The sequence below is a fragment of the Tachypleus tridentatus genome, chromosome 6, assembly GCF_004210375.1.
Source record: "Tachypleus tridentatus isolate NWPU-2018 chromosome 6, ASM421037v1, whole genome shotgun sequence".
In the NCBI taxonomy this organism is placed as follows: Eukaryota; Metazoa; Arthropoda; class Merostomata; order Xiphosura; family Limulidae; genus Tachypleus; species Tachypleus tridentatus.
Genome location: NC_134830.1, coordinates 60,869,000 through 60,893,479, shown reverse-complemented (window position 1 = coordinate 60,893,479; position 24,480 = coordinate 60,869,000). Strand labels below are relative to the sequence as shown.

At 36.4% G+C, this 24,480-nt stretch overlaps 1 protein-coding gene and 1 long non-coding RNA gene across 5 annotated transcripts in view; one reads left to right on the top strand and one right to left on the bottom strand.

The window, feature by feature from the left end:
• LOC143252652 (uncharacterized) overlaps positions 1-24,480 on the bottom strand; it is a 105,728-nt gene that overhangs the window by 47,993 nt on the left and 33,255 nt on the right. The window contains exons 2-3 of one of the 2 annotated variants that reach the window (XR_013029094.1): positions 8,190-8,288; positions 6,079-6,214 (exon numbers count right to left, since the gene is read on the bottom strand). This is a non-coding gene — a long non-coding RNA (uncharacterized LOC143252652). Of the gene's footprint in view, positions 1-6,078; positions 6,215-8,189; positions 8,289-24,480 lie in introns of those variants that run through there. The other variant, XR_013029095.1, reaches the window with a different exon arrangement.
• The window catches only part of LOC143252651 (uncharacterized), a 46,343-nt gene continuing 34,535 nt past the window's right edge, over positions 12,673-24,480 (top strand). The window contains exons 1-2 of one of the 3 annotated variants that reach the window (XM_076505124.1): positions 12,673-13,200; positions 24,244-24,345. In XM_076505124.1, the coding sequence (XP_076361239.1) occupies positions 12,996-13,200; positions 24,244-24,345 (307 nt within the window). In that variant the 5' untranslated portion in view covers positions 12,673-12,995. The remainder of the gene's footprint in view (positions 13,201-24,243; positions 24,346-24,480) is intronic. The other 2 variants (XM_076505125.1, XM_076505123.1) reach the window with 2 other exon arrangements.

Genomic DNA, 24,480 nt, shown 5'->3' with positions numbered 1-24,480 from the left:
AAAGAGTAGCCCAAGAGTTGGCGGTGGGTGGTGATAACTAGCTGCCTTTCCTCTAGTCTTACACTAATAAATTAGGGACGGCTAGCGCAGATAGCCCCTTTGTAGCTATGCGCGAAATTCAAAACAAACAAGCAAGGCTGCGCTAAAACAGCTCTTTGTGTAGCTCTGTGTGAAAGTTTTGAAACAAACCTTTTCTGGATTGGTTTATTTATATTCTTACAAAAATAATTTCAAATAATACAACCGTTATCGTGTAGAAATTAAATAATAAATGTAGAATATTTTATGCATGATTTACGATGTCGTTTATTAATCCTTAGAACTGTCGCTGAAAGTCAAGTGTAAAGAATCATCATAGTTCTCTAAATAAAAGATACGTGTCGCTGGATGATGGTACAACTGGGTGAGGTAACATTATCTGCCATTCACGTGACGCCCCCCCAGAGGCACAGCGATATGTCTCCGGACTCACACCGCTAAAACCCGGGTTTTGATACCCATGGTGGGCAGAGCACATATCGCTCATTATGTAGTTTTGTGCTTAATTTTAACCAAACAAAGAAACAAACAAAACAAACATTCACGTGACATTACTCAAAACGCCAATTTTTATCTGGTCATGGGTATTATATTTGTTATTGGCCTGGCATGGCCAAGCGCGTAAGGCGTGCGACTCGTAATCCGAGGGTCGCGGGTTCGTGCCCGCGTCGCGCTAAACATGCTCGCCCTCCCAGCCGTGGGGGCGTATAATGTTACGGTCAATCCCACTATTCGTTGGTAAAAGAGTAGCCCAAGAGTTGGCGGTGGGTGGTGATGACTAGCTGCCTTCCCTCTAGTCTTACACTGCTAAATTAGGGACGGCTAGCACAGATAGCCCTCGAGTAGCTCTGTGCGAAATTCCAAAAACAAACAAACAAATATTTGTTATCTGATGAGACGATTCTAAAGTTACATCTGAAAAACTAAAAATCAACACTTTGAAGCAAACGACTATATGCATTTTAAAATATTAAGTTATAAGATAAAACTGAAACAAGCAATCAAAGAAAACAAATTTCGAAACGCGGTTTACAGCGTTGTAAGTTCGTAGACATGCCGCTAGGGGAGGCTACTTATAAAGATTGGAATGCTTTGTTTCATTGGCTAGATCCCGTCACTGCAAACTGACGATATTTTTGACTGTAATCCCACTAATATTATTCCACGAGTTTCGGCCAGCTTAGGAGATTTTGCTTGTTTGCTTTGGAATTTCACGCAAAGCTACACGAGGGCTATCTGCGCTAGCTGTCTCTAATTTAGCAGTGTAAGACTAGAGGGAAGGCAGCTTGTGATCACCACCCAACGCCAACTCTTGGGCTACTCTTTTACTTTAGGAGATTTAGAGTAAAACTAAATACGTCTTTTTATCTAAAAAGGCGAAACAATCTTTATAGGAAAATAACAATATTAAACAATAAATTAAAATACAAAGAATGACATTGGTTACACTAGTTAGTGTAACTAATGAAAGTGTAAATAAATGAGATAGTGCACTTACAGATAATACTTGTTTTAAATACGAAACTGAATTCTCAAACCCGTATTACAACCACAGTAAGATCCTGTCATTACAGAGCAGAAAATCAGTAAATATAAGATATATACAGATGCTAAATATATATGAAAGTCAATAGCTAAAAACTATCGGGTTTTTCTTTCTTAATTTTAACCAATTATCTGCAGTTGATCTAAACGCGCGCGCAATTTTCGCAAGCAGTATACTATATATGTGAATGGTTCAGCTTATTTCTCTAATCTATGACAAGTATCGAAATTATGTGGTTTCGGAAAAGTTGGTTTAATATACATGTTTCTATTAGTCATAAAACTTAAGCGTAATTAATACCTTTTCTTGCTATGCCTTCTCAGTACTTGACAACTTCAGTTGATTAACTGGAAATAAAAAATACAAAACAACCCTTCTGTGAATTCACATTATCTGAAAGGTGTATCTTTGTTACGCGATATTAAGTCTATACACATATATATGTTTTACAGATATTCCATGTTACTATATTTCTGTGCCATTTTCGGCTGAGTGCGATTCAATGATTAGCATGCCAGACTGTGAGACTGAGAGCTCGTGGCTCGCGTCCCGTCGTCGTCAAAAAGAAAAGAAAATCACCCTCCCGTATTTTAGAACCGTGGGTGCATTATGAGAGTGAGTGTTGGGGGTTTCTACGTATTTCACACACAGAAACTCACTCGATGTTTTTACGAACTTCTTGAGATTGAGTGTTGTAACTTAAAAAAAAGATTCAGCGTGACACAGTATGTGGACCTAATCAGTAGTAATCGATATACAAACAGTGACAATTAATTCCCTGAGATATAGCAGACCGAAAACCGAATTAGTATTAAAGTTACCAAACATTAAACTTTCTCAGGATAAGACTTTCAAGACCTGCTACCAAAAACTACTCCAGGGAGGGGGTAAAGCAGCGCGAAATTGTAAGGTGAATAAAAAACACCGTATACATATGCTGAATAACTAAAGAAAGTTCTCCCTCTTTTCCCCTGCGGACGCCCTTGCCTGTTAATATTACTTTAAAATAAGAGACGATAAATACTTACTGAAAATTATTCAGTAAGAACGATCAATATTTTGGAAGCTGTGTATAGTGTATTAGGTGTATTGGTTGTAACGTTTTCCACTTAGTTGGGGATTTTTGTGACGCTGTTTAGAAAACGTGGGAGGTGACCATGAAATTCCAAAAATTGGTGTTTGTGTCGTTTAAATTCAAAAGGCTAGAAGCGTTAGAGCCGCCGTGTCAAAAGTAGGCCGTTGATTTAGCTGCGTCTTCATAAAAGACCGCCGAAACTGGTGTGCTTCAGTCACTCCAAGTAGCAAAGACTCTGTTGGAGGGCTTAATAGGACGAGGAAAAATGGTTAGTGTGTGAGACCACCCCCGTTGTAGCACATTGGGAAACGAGACTGTAAAATACTGTGACAGATGACGGTATAGATCTTTCACTGCCTAGCTCGATGAATTTGCAGTGACCGTTATCAATCAGAGGCCCACAAAGCGACCAGTAACTTTGCCACTTTTGCTCGGGATTCCAAATGCACAAAGCAATGAAGTTTTCTCCGAATCGAGACCGACACCAACTCCTTTAAAGGCGCATATTTGTTGTAGAAATAACAAAGATTCGTTGCTTCTTAGCAATGACTAGCAGCTGTTTGGTGATAAGTAAAAGTTGTCGGTTTTCGTGTACAGCTCTTCTTGAAACGAGTTAACTCGTTTTAAGCAACAATAAAGGTTATTTTGTTTCACTGATATCTTCAAACGTGATGTCAGTAACGGAAAAAATCGTGCTGTCCTCCTTACTTCGGTTAACAGTTTCTGTTGTCGTTTGTTATTATGCACGCAGTTACACAAAGAGCTATCTGTGCACTGCCCACCACGGGTATCGAAACCCGGTTTCTAGCGGTACGTACCACTTTGCTCTTTCTAGAACAGATAACAGAATATATTATTCTATTTCTTTTAGTATCATTTCTTGTTTATCCCTTTTTTAAAGGAAACTGTACTGAAAATTCTCACAATATTTTATTAATTAGTGAGAACAACCACACTCTTTGTCTACATATATAATATTAATGTTGTCCAAAATTTAATACAAAACAGTATATCCTTTCCATTAGGGCCTGGTGTGACCTAGTAGTTACGGTGCCCAGACTTTGAATCACAGAGTTAATGATTCTCGTCTCGTTGCTACAAAAGTCCAGTCAGTGGCTGAAGTTGCTAACCGGAGGCTTTACCTCTAGCCTGTAAGCTCAGATTTAGTGACGGCTATGCACAGACAATCCTTTTTATAGCTTTGCGACGTTGTTTCCAAAATTATAAACGTTTAATTTACCTCTAATCTACAGTAAACGCGTATTTCTTTATCAGCATCTAATCATCGGCTTATATACCACTATCAAACATAGGAAAATGGTTCTAAGTTACAGTTTTACTACATTTCAAGATATTTTTATATTTTGAGCCTTTGCCTTTTTTGTTCCGTATTGACTAAAATGATTTTGTAAGAAAGAATGAATTATGTCCTGGGGCAAATGGGTGTTATAAACAAGACATTATTATGATAATTAAAGTGTTAAGATTGTTTCTAATAACTATAGCTAACAAGGAATACGTTTCTTTTAACAATATACGAGTTCTCTTAATAAATAGTTAATCGTAATTAGTCAAGTGAAAGGCCGAGCGTGTTAAGGCGTGCGACTCGTAATCTGAGGATCGCGGGTTCGCATCCCCGTCGCGCCAAACATGCTCGCCCTTTCAGCCGTGGGGACGTTATAATGTGACGGTCAATCCCACTATTCGTTGGTAAAAGAGTAGCCCAATAGTTGGCGGTGGGTGGTGATGACTAGCTGCCTTCCCTCTAGTCTTACACTGCTAAATTAGGGACGGCTAGCACAGATAGCCCTCGAGTAGCTTTGTGCGAAATTCAAAAACAAACATACAAACATCCTCTATCTAAATTTGGTTTTAATGACTTGAGCTAAGCATTAAAAAGATTTCTTTCGCAAGAGTTTGGTTGTTTCTTTTTTTTTAGATTTTTTCTTTCCCCACGGAGCTACGTAGGGACTATATACGAATACCCGTCTCTAATTCTAAGTTGACAGATTTTGTTTGGTTTGTTTTGAATTTTCTGCAACACTACAAGAGAGTTATCTGCGCTAGCCGTCCCTAATTTAGTAGTGTGAAACTTCTGGGCTACTCTTGTACCAACGAGAAGTGGGATTGACTGTAACTTCATATTGCCCTCACGGCCAAAAGGGTAAGAATGTCTGATGTGACGAGAGTATTCGAACCCACGACCCTCAGATTACCAGTCAAGCATCTTAACCACCTGGCCATACCAGACCTGAGTTCATAGATGTGATGTTCACAATAAACTTTGTAGAGAGATGCAAACCATTAACCATCGAATTCACAGTCCGTATACGCTAACCACTGGGCCACGTCTATCCAAGATTAGTGAAACAAACCAGTGAAAATATTCTTGTTATGTAATAATTTTTGATGATTGAAACTACGTGCCCAGAAGATGAAAAAAACAACTGTTAAGATTTAAGAAATGAATAAATTACAAAATACTTCCAAAAAATAGCGAAAAAGCACAGTTCAAACTTTTTCAATGAACTTCAAAGTTTACTGTTTATTTCTCAACCTTTTATTTAGAAAAATTATCAGACACGGAAGTATGACAAGCTTGAAATAATTCTTCCATCAAAAAGTAGTAAATGTTCAAGACAGTACAGTTTCTGTTTTACACTTATGCACGGTGAATGTTCGTAATAGTATTGTTCTCAACGTTTCTACCGGGTTCAACAAAATAAACTACATGTTTATAATAGCACAGTCCTAAGCACTTCTATGTCTTTCGGTAGGCTGCAGTAAATGCTTCTAACAGCATTGTTCTGAGCTCTTCAGTATCCTCCGTTATGTGAATACTTTGAATATCCTTGACAGCACTGTCTCAAGCTTACAACGTTTGGATAGCGTTCTGATACCCCATTGTGTTAAAACAAGCATACATTTGACTTAACAGTTTCTCTGTGTTTCAAAAGCATTATAAATCTGAGTATTAAACACAAAACTGTGAATATTGAGAGTCCTTCAAATAGAACATAAAGACTGATGAATCAAAATTTAATATAAACCGAGGTTATTATGCTGGTTATGCAATGTGTTCATATGTTGCAAAAAATATAGTAAAGAACGGAGCAAAAGATTAGTGGTTCGCGGCCCGTTACCGCATAAATGCATTTCACTTTTTGTGCAATGGTGCGTTATAAGAATAACAGTCAAATGCCACCACTCTGTCAGAAAAGAGTAGCTAGTCACATTTCGTCTAGTTTATCAGTCCAAAATTTAGGAACGGTTATACATTTAGGTTTGCTGGAAAATTCTAAGATAAATAAATAAAGGAGGAGTCTCAATATATTTCTTATGAATTATGCGATCTAACTATTGCAATATTTTGAAAATAGATTTGCTTGACACATACACAGGTGACTCGTTCATAGTTGTAGAATCGTATTTTTTATTTATGAACTAGACCGAAACATGTCTATTAGTAGCAAACCAAATGCGTCTCTTCTCATTTTCTAAACTGTCAGGCAGTTCCACTGATTCTCCATTATGGAAAAGTGACGCTGAATAATCTAGAATTGTATAATAAAAACATTGAGCTTTTGATTTTAAAATCTGATACAAGATAAATCCTGCTAGGGAAAAAAATAAGTTATTTTTTGTTCGAGAATACATGTCCGTACGTGTCTTGAACTAACAATAATGTGTAAAAGAAGGGGATTTTCTGTTCGGGAGCCGCGGTTGCACAGAATCAAAGCAATTGTTGGTACTTATATCCGTATGCACGACAGAACACGTCTAGAAATATTCTAACAGTTTCATGATTACGTCAAAGTTGAAAAACATCAATATACACAGATCACCAGATGTTTCGTGTATTTAAACGAGGGAAAAAGAAAGGGCGTTCAAAAATAAATATAAAGTTTCTTTACACCCGAAGATGTGGTCAGTGAATGTTTTTAGTAGAACTACTTCTTGACTTACGATATCTATTTTAATCGAAGAAAGAAGGCAGTAGTTCTGTGTCCTCTTTAATTTTGCAATTATAGACCTGTTTTTATGTCGTTCGCTATCGAGTATCGAAATCCGGCTTACAGCACTATAAGTACGCAGACGCACAACTTTGTCACTTGGTGGTGGTGGTTGGGAGGGGATGGGGGCAAACTACATAGAAAATCCCAGCAGTAGGTAATGGAATAAACCGTTCACTGACGGTATTTTCCCTTACAGTATTATTGCGTGACGTAGATGTTATTGGTGACTGTGTAACCAGCTACGTCATGGACCCGCAAGCAATTTTGTGCATAAATAGCTTAGAAAAATGTGTTTAAAAACCAGTGGGGTACATGAACCTGGTGGGTAGTTCTAGGGTTAATGATACTTCCAAATACAGGTGTAAGAAGCTGTAACCAAGCTTTATATTTCATTCTTATGAAAGGAGTGTATTAAGTTATTACTGTCGAATCAGTATATTTTTACCTGATATCAATATGTAATTATCGTCTTACATCAAGTGTCTCATGTCATTAACATCTTATGACATTAACGCCTTATGTTATTAACATCCTATGATAGTAGAATCTCACGTGTTAACACCTTATGACATTAGGGCCATGTGTCACTAAATCCTTATGTCACTGACGGCTCTTATGGAGTCGATAGTAAAAATGCGTTTTCTGCATCGGTTTAAGTCTATACTTAGGTTTCAATACTGGTTTAGTTTGGTTTTTTTTAAACAACCCTTTGGATCGTTACAAATTCTATATCTATATCTAGAATATCGTTTCTGAAACTTCTTTGCTCGTGGACCACTTGACTTTGTTTATGATAATCTTTGTAAACCCTAATGGGAACAGAAGCAAATTTGTCTCTAACGTTTACTTCTTAAACTTACCCACTTTTACATGACAGCTATACAGGGTTTGAACCTTTCATATAACCTGGTTCTCCTTATGAATTAATTCTTTATTCTAACTTTGCTCTTTTTGTACATGTAACATGTTTTAATCAGAATTGATATAGATCAACAGCAATGTCGCTCAGTGATTTACTGATGGTCGAAAAGATTTTTCTCACGACACACCAGGTGAACAAAGGTAAATTATTACTGAAATAGATCTCTAAAACTTAACTTTGAATTGATGAAAATTTGTAAAAAAACCTATAATATATCACCAAATAAATAGATACTGATAGAAGACCGACATTGTTAACTGATGAGATGAGCTAAGATTTTGGATTTCAAATGAATTATACGTGCATAAAATGTAAGTATTACACATGATTATAAGTCAAGTAATTTGAATATTATTCCTGCTTAAATTCAAATAGTACACATATTCATAGCTAGGTGAGTTAATATGTTAATCCTACAAGAAATTCAAATATTAAGCATGATTATAATCAGGTGATTTTTAATGTTATTCCTACACGAAGTTAAAAAATTGCTTATGTATGTAAAAATATGATTTAAGGTTTTTTATATTTACTCAAAGTTCTAAATACTAAATATGATTACATAATCTAAAGATAATTCTTACTCGTTACCTCGGTCGTAATAAGATTTTTCAATATGCTCATTTAAACTGCGTCTGTCACTCCAGTTTACTTGTCGGTGGTCTCAGCAGATACCTCGATTTGGCTTTGCTATAAGAAAACACACACAGTATAATTTGTACGAAAAAAAAAATTAAATTAGTTGAAATACTTAAGAGGATTTTGAACTCATAAACATTTCAAGGGTTTTGTAATGGAGAAATATTTTATTGATAAAAAAGCCCTATACGTGTAATTGCATTTCGTTTTTTAACCCTTTACTTTTGTTGTTGTTGTTTATTAGGCATAAAGCTACACAAAGAGCTATCTGTGCTATGCTCACCACGGGTATTGAAACTCGGTTTCTAGCATTATAAGCCCGCAGATATACTGCTGTACCACTGGGGGCAACACTCTTTACGTACCCCAGAACTTCTGTGAGGCTAGTGAATAGAATGGAACAATAGCAATCAAGAGATTCACCAGCGATCCAGTCGAGTCGGCTATAAAAGGTTTTTAAGAGACTTGTTTTCGTATATTTTGCACAGTTCCATCTATAAAAGCCAACATTCTACGAATAAAGCATTTGATAAAATAAAAATGTTTGAACCATGAGAGTTCAAACACCTACAAAGGTTTTTCAGAACATAGTCGAGTTAACGTTAGGAGTGAACCGGTAACCTATAAAAAAAAATACCACATCAAAAACCATTATTTTAAAATGAAGTAGAAACACGTGATAGTTATTTCACCTCGAGGGACCTAATTTATTAAAACCCTAAATAATATACTTAAAAGTTCTGACAATTTTTGCATGTTTTGATACTGAACGATTCTAAAATAAGTAACTGTAATCTCATCTTTGCCTTTTGCAAAAAACAAAAGACGGAAGGCATTGTGGTTGTCTTAGATTTTTTTTTAATTTCGTGCAAAGCTACACGAGGACTATCTGCGCTAGTTGTCCCTAATTTAGCAGTGTAAGACTAGAGAAAAGATAGCTAGTTATCACCACCCACCGACAACTCTTGGGCTACTCTTTTACCAACGAATAGTGGAATTGACCGTCACATTAAAACGCCATCATGGCTGAAAGGACAAACATATTTGTTGTGATAAGGATTCGAATCCGCAACCCTCGGATTACGAGTCGAGTGCCTTAACCACCTAGGCATGCCGGGAAGGTTATCTTAGAGATAGGAACTTAGTGAGTTGTATTAAAATAACACACTGTACTTCGCTTATACAATTATACAAAAACTAAGCTTAACTCACTTGTAACTGTTCCATAAAATGTGTCTCGTGTAACATTTTTCTGCTCATCTCTCTGTTCAAAAACTGCTCTGAATTATTAAAAATACAGCGTGTTAGTTTCCAGTGTGAAATCTTATTCTTATGATTTTGCATTTCTACGATTTTTTAAAGCTGTCGATTGTATTATTAACGGACTGTGCACGTTTTGAAGGTTCTTTGAACTCATCTTAGGAACAGAATGCAACTTTAGACTTGGAAAATCAATTTTTCTGTTTTATGATTGATTCCGTGATGGACAGAGCACAGGTTATCCTGTTGTGTATCTTTGCGCTTAACAGTAATAATCAAACCAGACTTTTTTGATACAGAAGGAGAAAAAAGAAGAGAACAGTTTTAAAATCTGGGTTTTAAAGCGTTTTTATTGTGTGCAAATAATTCCCACAATACCCCCCTCCCCTTACGCTTTACGCTTCTATATACCCATATACTTTATGTGGAGAGTTGGAATCGGTGATGCGTATAACAAACGCATAAAGTAACCCATAAAACCATGCTCTAAGTACGCGTGTGCGTGTGTGTACGTGTTGGTTGCCCGGTTCTTTCTGTATTCATTTTAGCCGATTTCACGACCATCATTCTGTATTCACTTCACGTGACTGGCCGAAAAGGCATTTCTGTCTGTGTTATCACAGAACTAATTTTACGTAATACAAACAGAAGGAAACCGGAGTAAAGTAGGTTACTTCCGGAAAAAGGTTGCAATACTTCATTAGCATCTGTGGAGCCAGGTTTCTTATGTACCTCCCCCCTCCCAAAAAAAAAAAAGAATCATTATGAGGTTACTGTTTCATTAACCTCTGAACTCCAAATCTTAAAATAACAGCTCTTCGGGATTCGTAGTTGATATATGGGGGCAACTGCAGCGACGTAAACTTCTGTCTTTCTCATTGCTCATTTCTTGTATCTCTCACTCAACACTTCAAGTCGGTATATTCACGGTGTTACTAGGCCTATTAACGCGAGACGCAATTAAAGCACGAGCGAATAGTCTTATTTCTTCCGCCAATCTGCGTCTTTTTTGTTCCTTTTTTTTCCCGAGGAAAAAAATTGTAACTTTGGAAAAAAATGCCACCATAACTAAAAACGAAGAGTGTGAACTATATAACAATAAAGCATTTCTTCGTTAAATATAACTACCACACAAGAACCCCTACCATAAAAATACAAAACGTTTCGTCATGAAAGGTACTAACCAGTGTAATTAGATAGAGTAAGTTTTCAGCAGTGTCCTTTATGCCAGAGGAAAATGGCTTCGATATCGAGGAAGAGAATTCAGGCAGTAAAATCATATTGGATAAGGGGTGTTCTTTTAAAAAATATTTTAAAAATGAGCGTATAGGAACAGTCCTTAAACACTAAATCCTAGGGTTGCTAAAGGACTCAACAGTCCTTCTTCGTAACCCGAACTCGAGGAATTTAATATGAACGAGATAAAAAAATTCGCATGAATCGAACTCCAGATTTTAACATTGCAATTCAATAAAGTCATCGCTGTCTCACCAAATTCAAATATTAGACGTATGTATAACTGATCGTTGAGTAAATCTATTACACTAACCATAAATTTCAGTTAGACGTACTGCTACATAAATATTGAAGTGTAATTTTAGAGAAAAAGGAATACTATTTAAAGAATATATAAACAGTCTATTGCAGAGGCAGGAGGACTCATCAGGTATTGTGCGAAAGGCCTTATCGGCATTGGGTATAGTATTGTTGTATTGTTTGTTGACGTACTTTCATATAATCTCTGATTTTGCTCACAGGGTCCTAGTATAAGTACTAGAATATACAACACAGAGCCTGCGTATTAATAAATCGACAAAATTTTGAAGTTCAATCCAGTTTATTCTTGGTTTCAAATCCATCCAAGATGTTTCGAATGTTTCTTAAGCATCAGCGTGCTCAACTGTGTATTTAGTGGTTTTCCGCGTAATGTTGTTGCCCACCCATGCACATCTGCTCTGAATGGTGGTCCACAGTTTACTTCATATACCGTATATCCAAAGAACTAACTGTTCTCTGAAGATCTTGGTAAATATAGTGTTTTTAGGGCGAACTCTGAGTAAAATTTGTGTTGATTTTGAAAGCTTTTGTCAACACGGTTATCCTAAATGATGAAGTTACGTTGTTTTGTTTTTTTTTCTTTTATGGTCTACTCACGGCTGTTGCTTGTCTGTGCTTGTATAGTCACTGCACACACACATACGATTCATAAAGGTTCACTGCAGAAAGCCGTATCAAAAGGAAAAATTCTTGCAATTGTTAGGGTGCGAGCTTTTCTAAAGTTAAGTGAGGAGTGTGTGCCGATTGATACACAAAAGCTTGTGCGCGTGCACACACACATGCCCTCTGTTATGATTCGGGCTCACGCGTGCACGTGCCCAGGTGGCACATACCACTGGTGCTCTTCAGGTAGAACCCCCCCTGCTTGCTTGCAGCTATCAGGAGCACATGGTTAACGGGAGAACGTTTTAGAAAGAGGAATATGTGGTTTTAACAAACAGTACTGTTAACCAACATCCCACGGCACGAGCCAGCATTTTCCCGCCTAAAAGGGATAAGAGACACATCTCTATCACGATTTAGCACATTATATCGTTGATTTTATAGTAGATTGAATAAAAGGGGATTTATTCGGTGCTCGTGCGTTTTATAAGTTGTCTTTAACGATAATTCCCAGTGATTTGTGGAAATAAATAATTAGTTTGACATTACATACTTAGGATTTATTCTAATATAAGCAAAGACATGCTTTATTTTGAGATTTGTTTTTCTTTTCAGTGTTAATTTCATACAGATATCACAAGCGTTTCCACTGTCTTCGAGAATATGTATTTAATGCAATTCCTTCTTCGAAAACATTATAAATTGACAATCTTTCCTTGACAGTTTGCTCTGTTTAGGATGTTCTATACCAGAAGAAATAAAGATTCACTATTATGTAATGAAACGTAATTTACTGAGAAGTACGGGTATTCGTAAATGTATAAATCCGCTAGACAAACATGTTTTTACATGTTAGTAACATGAAGCTATATACGTCTCTGTGTGACACATGTTGTAATCAATAGCTTTCATGGCTTTCTCTCTCTCTCTCTATTTTTTTTTTTTTTTTTACGTTTCAGCCACTATCGCTATGTGCCGCCACCGTCGAAGTTGTTCAGTCATCCATACAGGCAGAGGTAGATATTCGTCTGCTGGGAGTCCCAGCGCTTGTACAGTCAGTAGCTAGACACAAGGTAGTAAGACAGATTGTCGGAGAGTTTGTGTACTGCAGCCGACGGTGATGCTGTTTGTATTCTGCCCTACTAATTCACCGGTTTTTGAGGTTTTACTACCCAGCTAAGTTTAGGAATGTGTGCTTAGCTGCTTTTCCACGTGTGTATATAAAATGATCACAAGCAAACGCCCAAATAAGTATCTGTTTGTGAACGATCTCGAGTGTTAATTTTACTACTTATAGCTGCCGCTCTTTCCCACGTGGTATACTACTTCTCCATAGTTATGTTGTGTATTTCAGCCACGTGCTCTGAACCTGCTCGTGAGCTAATGACCTATTGCGACGACTCTTGCAAAACGTACTGCAGAATGAAAGGGACATCTCACCCTCTTCAAACAAGCACACTCTTGGACAGTAACTGCAAGTGCTTGCATGACGTTAGGATATTACTTCAAAGGTTTTATCATCAGATTTGTATAATGTTGAATGGTAAGTGTATTGTTTCACATCACAACCTTCGGAAAGTTATTGTTTTCTACTTACTGGATTTACGACTTAGCAAGCCGATAGAAAACCTAATTTTTCTGTTACACAAAGAAGGATTATAAAACACATTTTCTAAAGGTGAACTTCTTTCCAGTTTAATCCCTAACGAAATAAATGAAATACATTATTAGAAAATGGCATGTTTTGATTATTAGTACAGAAGTAACTTACAAACAATTAGTTATTATTTGTTCTTTCTAAGTGTAAAGTATAGCGTACTCTTAAGCCTTTTACTGTACTGCAACAAAAACAAAACATTCCTCATTATAAGTATGACTTATTATTTATTTCGATGGTTATGTATTTCTATATATACTTTCCACATGGAGAATTTTATCTCTATATACTCTCCATCTTCATACATATATAAATAACGTGAAAAACTAAGTTTTTCTAAATGCTGAGTTTCAATAGTAAATGAATTGGTTCATAAAATATTTATTACTACAATTTGGCCCGGCATGGCCAGGTAGTCGTAATCTGAGGGTCGCGGATTCGAATCCCCGTGACACCAAACATGTTTACCTTTTGGTCCGGCATGGCCAGGTGGGTTAAGGCGTTCGACTCGTAATCTGAGGGTGGTGGGTTCGAATCCCCGTCGCACCAAACATGCTCGCCCTCCCAGCCGTGGGGGCGTTATAATGTGACGGTCAATCCCACTATTCATTGATAAAAGAGTAGCCCAAGAGTTGGCGATGGGTGGTGATGACTAGCTGCCTTCCCTCCTCTAGTCTTACACTGCTAAATTAGGGACGACTAGCGCAGATAGCCCTTGAGTAGTTTTGCGCGAAATTAAAAAAAAAAAAAAAAACTACAGTTTAGAAATGTACGTAACAACATTCAGAATCGTACTTTCGATCTGTTTATTAATTGTCCATTTATTCACATTCCGTTTCTACTAAACGCAGTGTTCAGCAGTTTTTAAATGGTCTTTATTCCTTAACTTGTGGGATGTTTGAGCGATTTGAGATAATTAATTCTGCGCGATATTTGTTTACTTTACATTACATATTAAGTTTTCCTTGCAATCCTTTCTCATGTTTCAAACTATTATTTTCGCGAAGTGCTCAAGATGTTTTTGTTTGTTAACTTTATTTACTTGTTAAATTAGTATTATGTAGTGTTTTAAAAGTGCAAATGTGTTGTTATTGTTTTAACATACTTTGCAGTGTTCTAAAAGTGTCAGTATGTTGTATCTTGTTTGTTAAACTATTCTCTGGAGCTTTTATCTTAGTTGCACTTTGTAATGCCATAGAATAGCTTTTGTATAATAGTCTGCTCGTTGAAGTGTTCTTTGCTGTGATCTAGAAGTGTCTTTTAATTACCGTTTGCTCGTTACATGTTGCACAAGTCTAAAATTCCATGTACAGAGTCTGAAGAACATTTGACAAACACGACTCAACCACATCTTAAAGAGTGTATGTACAGTTGAACATTATTCTGGTTTCATAGTATTAAAAATATGAACAGCTCTTTAAGACCCTTACAAGCTTAAGTATTGCATGTTGTTGTTATAATAATGTACAGAAACTGAAAAGAAATATGTTTATAGAACTGCGTAAAGTCTTTGCTCAGTCACATTCGAAGAAAGGTGGACCCTTCTCAGTCAAGCTCTTAACTTTGTGACTTCCCCTTTCGATAAGTACTTGAAACAAGAATCTTCATAATTCACATGCTATTGTTATACAAAGTCTACATGCAATTAACCAAAAATACCATAAATAATAAAAAACAGTAATGGTTTGAATAGACTAATATTGTTCTTACAATTCATAACTGAACGTGTAAATGTTTGTCACAGTTTAGTATCTTCTAACAACAATATCAACCCATAGAATAAAACACAAGAATACTAAAATGTTATTATTTCCTTTCTTGATGTATTTGCATTTCTTGACTATTCAAAACATTTAAAACAGTCGGACGGTAAGTTTAGTAATATTCAAACGACTTTCTGTTTTGAAATTTATTTTTTTAATTTTAAGCTAATAATAATAAAGTGGAAGACTTTCTAAAAAACAAACAAACAAACTTTCCAAACATGATGTGATTTTGTTTTTTTCAAATCTGTTTAATTAAAGCGCGTTAAATTTTTCTTTCAAAATACTTAAACTAACTAGTATAGTTTTGGGGCCAATAATGGCATTTTCTCCACTGGATGTTCTCCATTGGGTCCCAGTGAGTTTATGGTTTTAACAATGCCAAACTACAGTGTTTGATTCCCCATGATGAACAAAGCACAGACAGTCCATTGTGAACCTTTACGTTAAAACGAAACAAACAAGGAAAACTTTACTGGAAAATTAGCTAGTGTGGGCCTTGTTCCACCTTTCTTTGTTTTTTTTTTTTTTTTTTTAATAAACATACTGGGCTTGGAACCACTATTCAAAAATTGTCTTCTGTAGAACACTAACCAAAGTGGGTCTGGCACCACCCCTCGTATATACTCTGTAACAACTAACTAGGATACGCTTAGGACCACCACGCTAAATATTCCTTCTGGGAAAACTACATGGTACACCTTTAGGGCTACTCTTATCTTACTCTTAGTTCGTTTGTCTATTAACTCTGATTGTTAAGCCTAACTGTCAGTGAATATCTTCATCTGCACTCTGGTGTATGTGCGTCCTAAAGTATATTTCGCTTCACAGTGACCGTCTTCCTATCTCTCCATCAGAATTACAAACCCCTCTACTAATTCTGACCGCCCGTCGTTTGCGTTCACAATCTACCAAGCTGAATTTTAGTACATGAACACACACACCGCGCTCCGCGGTCGGTGGGTTCTGGGACGTATTAACTCTCACCTGCATTCCTTATGAGGGGGGGAGCTCGTTCGTACGTGCAAAGCTGACATAGGTAGAAGGATAAACACAGTTTTCATCGAACGATAATTCGACTGATACCCTGTCGTGCCTCATTATAGTGACTATGGCCTTTAGTTTTGAGATCTCTATCCTACAAGAGCTTATTGGGTACACAGTTGTATCCTTCGCTTATACACATAGAACACCCCATATGTATTAGTTCATTAGGAAGGAGGTCAATCACTTGGACGGAGCGTTGAAAGACTGTCCTGGGGCTATACGGGTGGTTCCTAGTGCTATTTGTTCACGTACAAAGCAGTGGCACATCGAGATGACTAATTTAAACCCTAAATCGGGTGTCTAATGTAGACGTTACACAAACATTCCCATTGTTTTCCCGTTTTTAAGTACTTTTCTAAACAGTAACGTGTCCTTCATCACGTTGACGTTTACCCAATTTAAGCGCCTTCTGTGGTTTTTGTCACCTTGTTAAATTTTGCAGGGTGCATTTCTTCTTTATCCAATTTCTTTCGAACTGTTTATTTTGTTTGTTATGTTTTTTTTTAATTTCGCACAAAACTATACGAGGATTATATGCGCTAACCGTCCTTAATTTTGCAGTTTAAGACAAGAGGGAAGATAGCTAGTCATCACCACCCACCGCCAACTCTTGGGCTACTCTTTTATCAACAAATAGTGAGATTGGCCGTAACAGTATAACGCCCCCACGGTTGAAAAGGCGAGCATGTTTGGTGCGAAAGGAATTCGAACTCGCGACCCTCAGATTACGAGTCGAATGCCTTAACCACCTGGCCATACTGGGCCTCTATCGAAATGAACGCAGATGCATGCTTGGTAAGACTAAAACAATAATCTTCTTAAAGAGAGTCAACTTCCGAACTAACGATCGTAATTTTCGGTGAGAATGACCAAATATATTTCTACACTTCCTAATTTGTCGAAAACTTACATTAAGTTATGCATTTGAGTTTTAAAAAAAGGTTTTACGTTTTTAAGGCCCAAAGATGCACAATTAGATGCTTGTGTCGTGCTCACCGTGCGGATCGAACCTCCGATTTTTAGCGCTATACGTCCTTAAGCTCATCAGAAAGCTGCAAGAGGCTTAAAAGTTTCAACTCGAGAAGATTCTGATCAAACAAAGAAATTCAAAAATTATCTATGTGAGCGTATGAAAAGAGGTTAACATTAATATTTTGGCAAAGACAATGTTCATCCAGAGGTAAATACGCACGCGCACACACACTGCATGAAGATAATTTTTAGGGTGCATGCCATACAAGCTATAGTAACCTCACGTTAATTGGGAGCAATGTTCTAAGAAATATCCCTAACACTACATTGACAAGGTTTCCCAGTTATGGAGGTAAAATGCATTATTCGCTCACTGAACGCAGATTATGAGACCCGTACTTTACGAATGGGTGAATTTTGGAAGCTGCTCAACTCTGAAAGTTTTAATCACCAAACCGTATCCTGTGTTGTGTGCATACAAAGGTTCGTCTTACCTTCATTCTCACACAAACTCATATATCTGAGAAAATAACACAAAATCGTTTCATTGTTTTTGTCTGAGACCCAATTTCCAAATTAGGAGAGTACCTTCCTTTTAGTCAGCGGGATAAGGCTTAGGACACATTGGGATGTTAATTTTTAATTTATTACGCTTATTTGGAGTACTTACGAGTTTTGTGTGAGTTATATTTAAATATAAATAGCGCACGTTAGTTTTGAAACCCTATGAGAAACTGACATCCCTTTTTTTCTGCAGGCGCAGGTGGGGGAGTTCAGTGACGTAATGCTATTATTTTCTACAAATATACAGACTGTCACTGACTGTTACCTCTAACACAGCGACCTACCTATGTTTGCTGCGAAAATAGTTCCACTGTACTTCTTATAAGAAAAAATTAAATATAAATAAAATTTATGTTGTGTGAAAATATTGTTAAACAGTTTTTACACCTTTGTCGTATAACTAGTCTTAGCGTGTTGAAAAAACACCGTCTCTGTATTTTCATACCAGGTAGTTCTCTTTTTTTAGGTCCCTCCGATGGATAGGCGATAAGTTTACGGACTTCACGCTAAAATGCAGGGATCAATTCCAGATGATAGAAAAAAAACACGGTTAACCCAATGCGTAGTTTGCGCTTAGACAACAGCAATCTTTTTCTGTTGGTTCTTTAGAATGCTGTATTTTTTAATTATGACACATTTGTAAGAAAATTATTAAGAAAAGCACTTTTATCGCTGTCAAATATCGCTGCACATGTTGTACACAAATATTCGAGCTCAGTTGAAAGTTGAATAACAATAGTCAATTACTCTTTGAATATATTCCACTTCACACTCCCTGTTTGTCTGTGTTTGTTTATTTTTGAATTTCGCACAAAGCTACACGAGGAATATCTGCGCTAGCCGTCCCTAACTTAGCAATGTAAGACTAGAGGGAAGGCAGCTCGTCATCACCACCCACCGCCGACTCTTGGGCTACACTTTTACCAACGAATAGTGGGGTTGACCGTCACATTATAACGCCCCCACGGCTGAAAGGGCGAGCATGTTTTGTGCGACGGTGCAAACCTGCGACACTCGGATTACGAGTCGCACGCCTTAACACGCTTGGCCATGCCGGGCCGTTCGTCTGTGACATAACATCATAATAATTGTTCGCGATACAATATCATGCTTTATTCTTATGTATATTCTATCAAAAATTCATTCCATCGAAGATTTTTTTTGTATCAAAGCCGTGAGTTGTCCAATGGCTAACGTTTCGGACTATAAATCTGTAGGTTCAATTTTCGCGTCCCATTGCCGGAAAAAAAAAAAAATACGAAATCGCGCTCCGTTTTCTAGTACTGTGGTTACGTTGGTTAAATACCAAGAGTTGACTTGACAGTAGATACTGTTCGCTAGCTTTCTATCATCTAGTCTATCAGTACAAAATTACGGACGGCTACGGCAGATAATCTTATAATATGTTTGTGCGAAATGTAACAAACAAACTCTTTGAATGAACCTGTGAGTCCCTCTATGCTTACGCTTGCTCTTTTCTTTCGCCCAAGGGCTGGTTGATCCATTCCATTGTTGATTTGCGCAGACTCGAACTGTACGTTTGTTTCATAACGCTAAGATCTTTATCCACGCATGTCGCTGAGACGATTCTGTATAAGTTCATTGATCACGAAAAGCTTTCGAACGTTCAGATCTGAACGTTATGCATTTAATTGTTTTTTCAAAGTCTAGATTATAGGTTTATATCTTTCACTTCTATAAACTTCATTAACTTTGAAGATGCGTTTATTAGCCAAAATTTCTCTTCGACTAGTTCGAGCAAAAAAAAAGAATTGTTCTGCACATTTCTAGTCCTACTTTTAAATAAATGGAAAAAGCCAGAGTGAGGATAAGAATATAAGGAAGACAGGCAATGACATGAATAAAATTGTTAATTTTTGGTAAACGTTTTTGATAGGATATATTTGTGGAAAACAGTTCAAGAGCTTTACAGAGTTTATAGTAAAATGAGGACTGTGGAACTTCAGTGATAACATGTTTGTTCATTATCTTCAGAAAGAACACGTTTTCCAATTGCGTTAATAAGTCCTATATGGTATTTGTAAGGGGATTTCCCTTTAAACAATCCAAACCAGCGTTAAACCATACGTGAAATTATTCTGTGGGTATAGGAAATGGAATTTCATTGGAATTTATACTTTCTGCGCAGTCTACGTAGAAATACAATTAGAGGAATGTTCAGTCGTTATTATTTTCTACCTGAAAAATTAAGTTATTGTTTTTCTAGGAAGGTTTTTGTTTTGTTTTTTGTAGTTAAGCTGTATTTAAGATGGGTTATCTGTGCTCTACCCACCATGGATATCGAACCACAAACACACCGCTTTGTAAAACCTTACGGTTGATATCTGTGCATATGAAACCAATACAATATTATTTTGGTAGAATATCGTAATATTTCTTTATTTCAAAAATCATCAGAATGTATTATTCTTATGAAATCGCTTATCTAATATTCAAATATCAATTAAGATCTTTCTAAAAAAACGAAATAAATGGTATTTTGATGAGAAATAAAACAAAAGTTAGTTGTTTACAAATTGTAAAACATATGAACTATATTTAGTTCATTTCTAAAATAAGTGCGTAGGTATGCCATGTCGCTGTCTATAGCCTCTAATTTATTGCTGGTTGTTACGTACAAAGCTACATAATGGGCTATGCGTGCTCTGCCCACAGTGGGTATTGAAACCCGATTGTTAGCAGTATTAATCCATAGACTTACTGCTGGTAGGGAGGCTGGGAGAAAGGGAACTACGGTGTTGCATCCTGATTAAACGAAACATGTAATAAGGAAATTCAAAAACACTGTTTTAGACTTGAAGAGCGTGTTTTATATCTTACCAACGTGGACACTCTTAGACACTAGCGAACATTATACAGTATTAAACAATTATTATACCTTTTGTATCGAAAAGAATTAATTAATAAGTGTACGTGCAAATTTTATACTGGGAATATTGCAACGAAATTGAAATTATATATAAATTGGTTTTAAAATAACTTTTACTAACGTTATGCTTGAGATTAAAGTATACGAGAGAAAAAGAAAAAAAAAGAGTGAGCCAGAACCCCTAAACTTCAAAACTCGTAGCTTAGCGTTGTATTGGGTACCGGAGAGACCCTCTGGTATTTCCAAAAGAACCAACTGTGCAGGAAATTTTTATTCGAGGTATACAAGATATATCTATAACATGGTCCGGCATGGCCACGTGGTTAGGAGCATTCGACTTGTAATCTGAGGGTCGCGGGTTCGAATACCCGCCACACCAAACATGTTCGCCTTTTTATTCGCGGGGGTATTATAATGTGACAGTCAATCCCACTATTCGTTGATAAAAGAGTAGCCCAAGAGTTGGCGGTGGGTGGTGATAACTAGCTGCCTTCCTTCTAGTCTTACACTACTACGAGCGCAGATAACCCTTGTGTAGCTTTACGCAAAATTCAAAACAAACAAACAAATCTGTAACAGTTTGAGTTAAATAATACCATTCTGATTTTGTATGTGTAATATTATTTAGTATCAAGATTAAAATAAGGTGAATCGTTATGATAAACGATAGATAGAAGTGTATCTAATCCTTATAATATGCTCTCTTTGTTGGTTTCATGTATAACGAACTCCAGTTTTTCAGCTATGTCTGAAACTCAAAGCTCATTTTGCCAAAAATGTCTTTAGAGTTTAGTTATAGATTCCTCAAAGAACTTTTAACACTTCAGTATATCTTGTTAGGTCCAAATAAATAACATTTTGTGAAGTTATGTTTTAAAGCAATTAATTATTATTCTTCCAAGTTATCTACTAGTTTTTATACAATTCTATAACGTGTGAAGTGCACCTACTCTTTCACATTATTAAATAATTTTGTGCCAAGAACTTACCAACAATACTGAGTGAAATCACACAGTTTATATGTAAATTACATAGGAATCCTCACAGCAGTTAATAGGATCAAATACAGAGGGACCATATAAACAATTAACAGGATGAAATACACAGGGACTCTAGCGGCAATTAATAAAGTAAATATACAGGAACCTTAGCATTAAGTAAGAGAACTAAGTTTAATATTTATTTATAGTATGTTTGTTTCTGAAATAATCGTGTGACTTATACTGCTACATGACCCCTGTAACCAACAAATCTATGGACCTACAAGCATTCTAATGCATAAATCATTTTATCTAATGCATAAATCAAAGTAGTTGATTGGTAGTTCTGTAGAGTTAATGATAGTTACACTTCCTGTCAACTTTTAAAATCCTTCCAGTGATTCAGAGGAAAGTTTGTGGAAGTTATATGGTTTCGATATACAGCACAGATAGATCGTTGTGTAGCTTGGTAGTTAACAAAAACCAAACTATAAAATAACCCATATTCGTAAAACCCTATGTCCGACAGTCTGTGATTGTGTTACTGCACAGTAATACTTTTATGTTTTATCTAGCCACTTAAAAAACTCTGTCTGGAACTTAAAGGCCATACCTATAAACACGACTATTAGTATAATAAAAAAAAAAGTGTTCATTTATACAACTGTTCTAGTGGTTGAAGCCATGTTCTGTTGTTTTCTTTAAGTATGTGCTAGAAATATCAAAGATTAAATAATACACTTCCAGAAGGCTTGTTAAATCATCAGCTTTCAACTAGTTTTTCAAATATGGTAGGAGGGGAAGACAGACTTGTTTGTAAGGTATCTTCAGAACTATTTGTTGTACATGAACGAAACAAACCTCTCTGATTATCGTATGATTGTGTCCTATTATTTTTAGTTACATTTTACACTTTACGTAACGCTGATCTCTAGCTCAATGGTATTAGAATATCCATGTTCCATCACAAATGTGATAGAAAACACAACACTCTTTGCTGTCATAACGTATAAGATTTTTTCACATATCAATGGCTTTACATATCAGTTTATGTTTATTGTTTCGAAATCGTCAATGATTTTAATAGTGAAGTTCCGTTTTGATAAGTAAATAAGCAATAAAAAGGTCTCCCGTTGTAGTGTTTCTTAAGAAGCCTTATAAACCACCCAGTTTATATAGTAAAAATAAACATAAACGTTTTCATTATTTGGTATTAAATTAGCTGATACGCTGAACAAAATTTTGAAAAATCCACGAGTGTCTGTTTCTTTTCCCCTGACCTCCCTTCTCCACTCATCTTTATTTCATCTTGCCATTTTTAAGAATGTTTAATAAACTACTGAATAAAAGGGGAGGGTAAGTGTTATTTAGTTTGTTTCTTTGTTTTGAATTTCGCGCAAAGCTACACGAGGGCAATCCTCGCTAGCCGTCCCTAATTTTGCAGTGTAAGACTAAAGGGAAAGCAGCTAGTCATCACCACCCACCGCCAACTTTTGGGCTACTCTTTTACTAACGAATAGTGGGATTGACTGTCACATATAACGCCCCCACAGCTGAAAGGGCGATAATGTGTGGTGTGACAGGGCTTCGAACCCGCGTATTACGAGCCGAGTGTCTTAACCACCTGGTCATGCCAGGCCTGTTATTTAAGACTCGTAAAATTGGTTACAATACAACCGATCAACCTAATCAGATTCTCGATTTTCGTGTCTGTGTTGTCGAAGCTGATAGTGCCTTATTTGTCTTTCTACGTCGGCTTCTGTACCCGCCTAGCGACAGTACAGCTTCTGTTTTTATTTTTGTTCTAGCTATTATGTAAAACGCATTTGGAAGGCACATCGATTTATTTTTCAAACTGATAACGTTTTATTTCCTTAAGGGGAATATATTCCTAACTATATCATATCTCCTCTTATACAAGAGGTCATAATGTCACGTAGATTTGTCACAGCAAGAGGATATTTCTCACGTAACTAATAAACATTTCTCAAGACTTTCAACGTGATTCCACGCGCGTAATACGAAAGTAGTCTACTTTAGAAAACTTGTAAATGAAGATGCTAATATAATTATTAATAATACTAAAAACAACTAGACTGTTTTAAATATGAAAGGCAATCACGTGGATAACTTTAAACAATTATTTCCTCATTTTGTTGTAAAAGGACATCATTAATTTACCAGTGCTAACAATGACTATTCGCTACCATGACTATTCCTTATACACACTGCTCGCTCTTTCAGCTGTGGGGGGGGCATTATAATGTGATGGTCAATCTCATTATTGGTTTCTTTAAAAGAAAAAAAAGTAGCATACAGGTTGGTGGTGTTACTTTCCCTCTAGTGTAGCAATGCTGAATTAGAGACGCAGAGCGGATCAGATAAGCCTCTTGTGCGTGAAATTCAAATCAACCCAAACTGTTCACTTCAGTGAATATATAATCTTAAATATGATTTTACTTTTACTCAGTACACACGGGATTAAACAGTTTACTTCCTCCCCCGATGACACAGCGGCATGTCTGTGGACTTCAAAAGCTAGAAAGCGGGTTTCGATACGCGTAATGGACAGAGCACAGATAGCCCATTGTGTACCTGTGCGTTTCTATCCAAACAATAAATATTTTATTTCAAATGAACGTTTTAAGTTTAATTACATTAAATATAAAACTTGTATCAACTATCTTTATTTATTTATTTTTGCATTATCTAGGCCAGAAGTGTCTGAAGAAAAGTCGTTGTCGGATTTCTAGCTCTTGGTGTTCTTATCTATTAACGGTTGTTGTGATTGTATCTTTACTCACCAGGATAGCCGGTAAGTCCTCACTTTGTATTATATCTGTGTAAACATTTACCATCTATTTGTTAAGTGAAAAAAGAAAAGAAAAAAGTAATCAAATAAATGGAGTTCTCCAAGTTGGTAAACGATAAAATTATGGACTTCCAAATT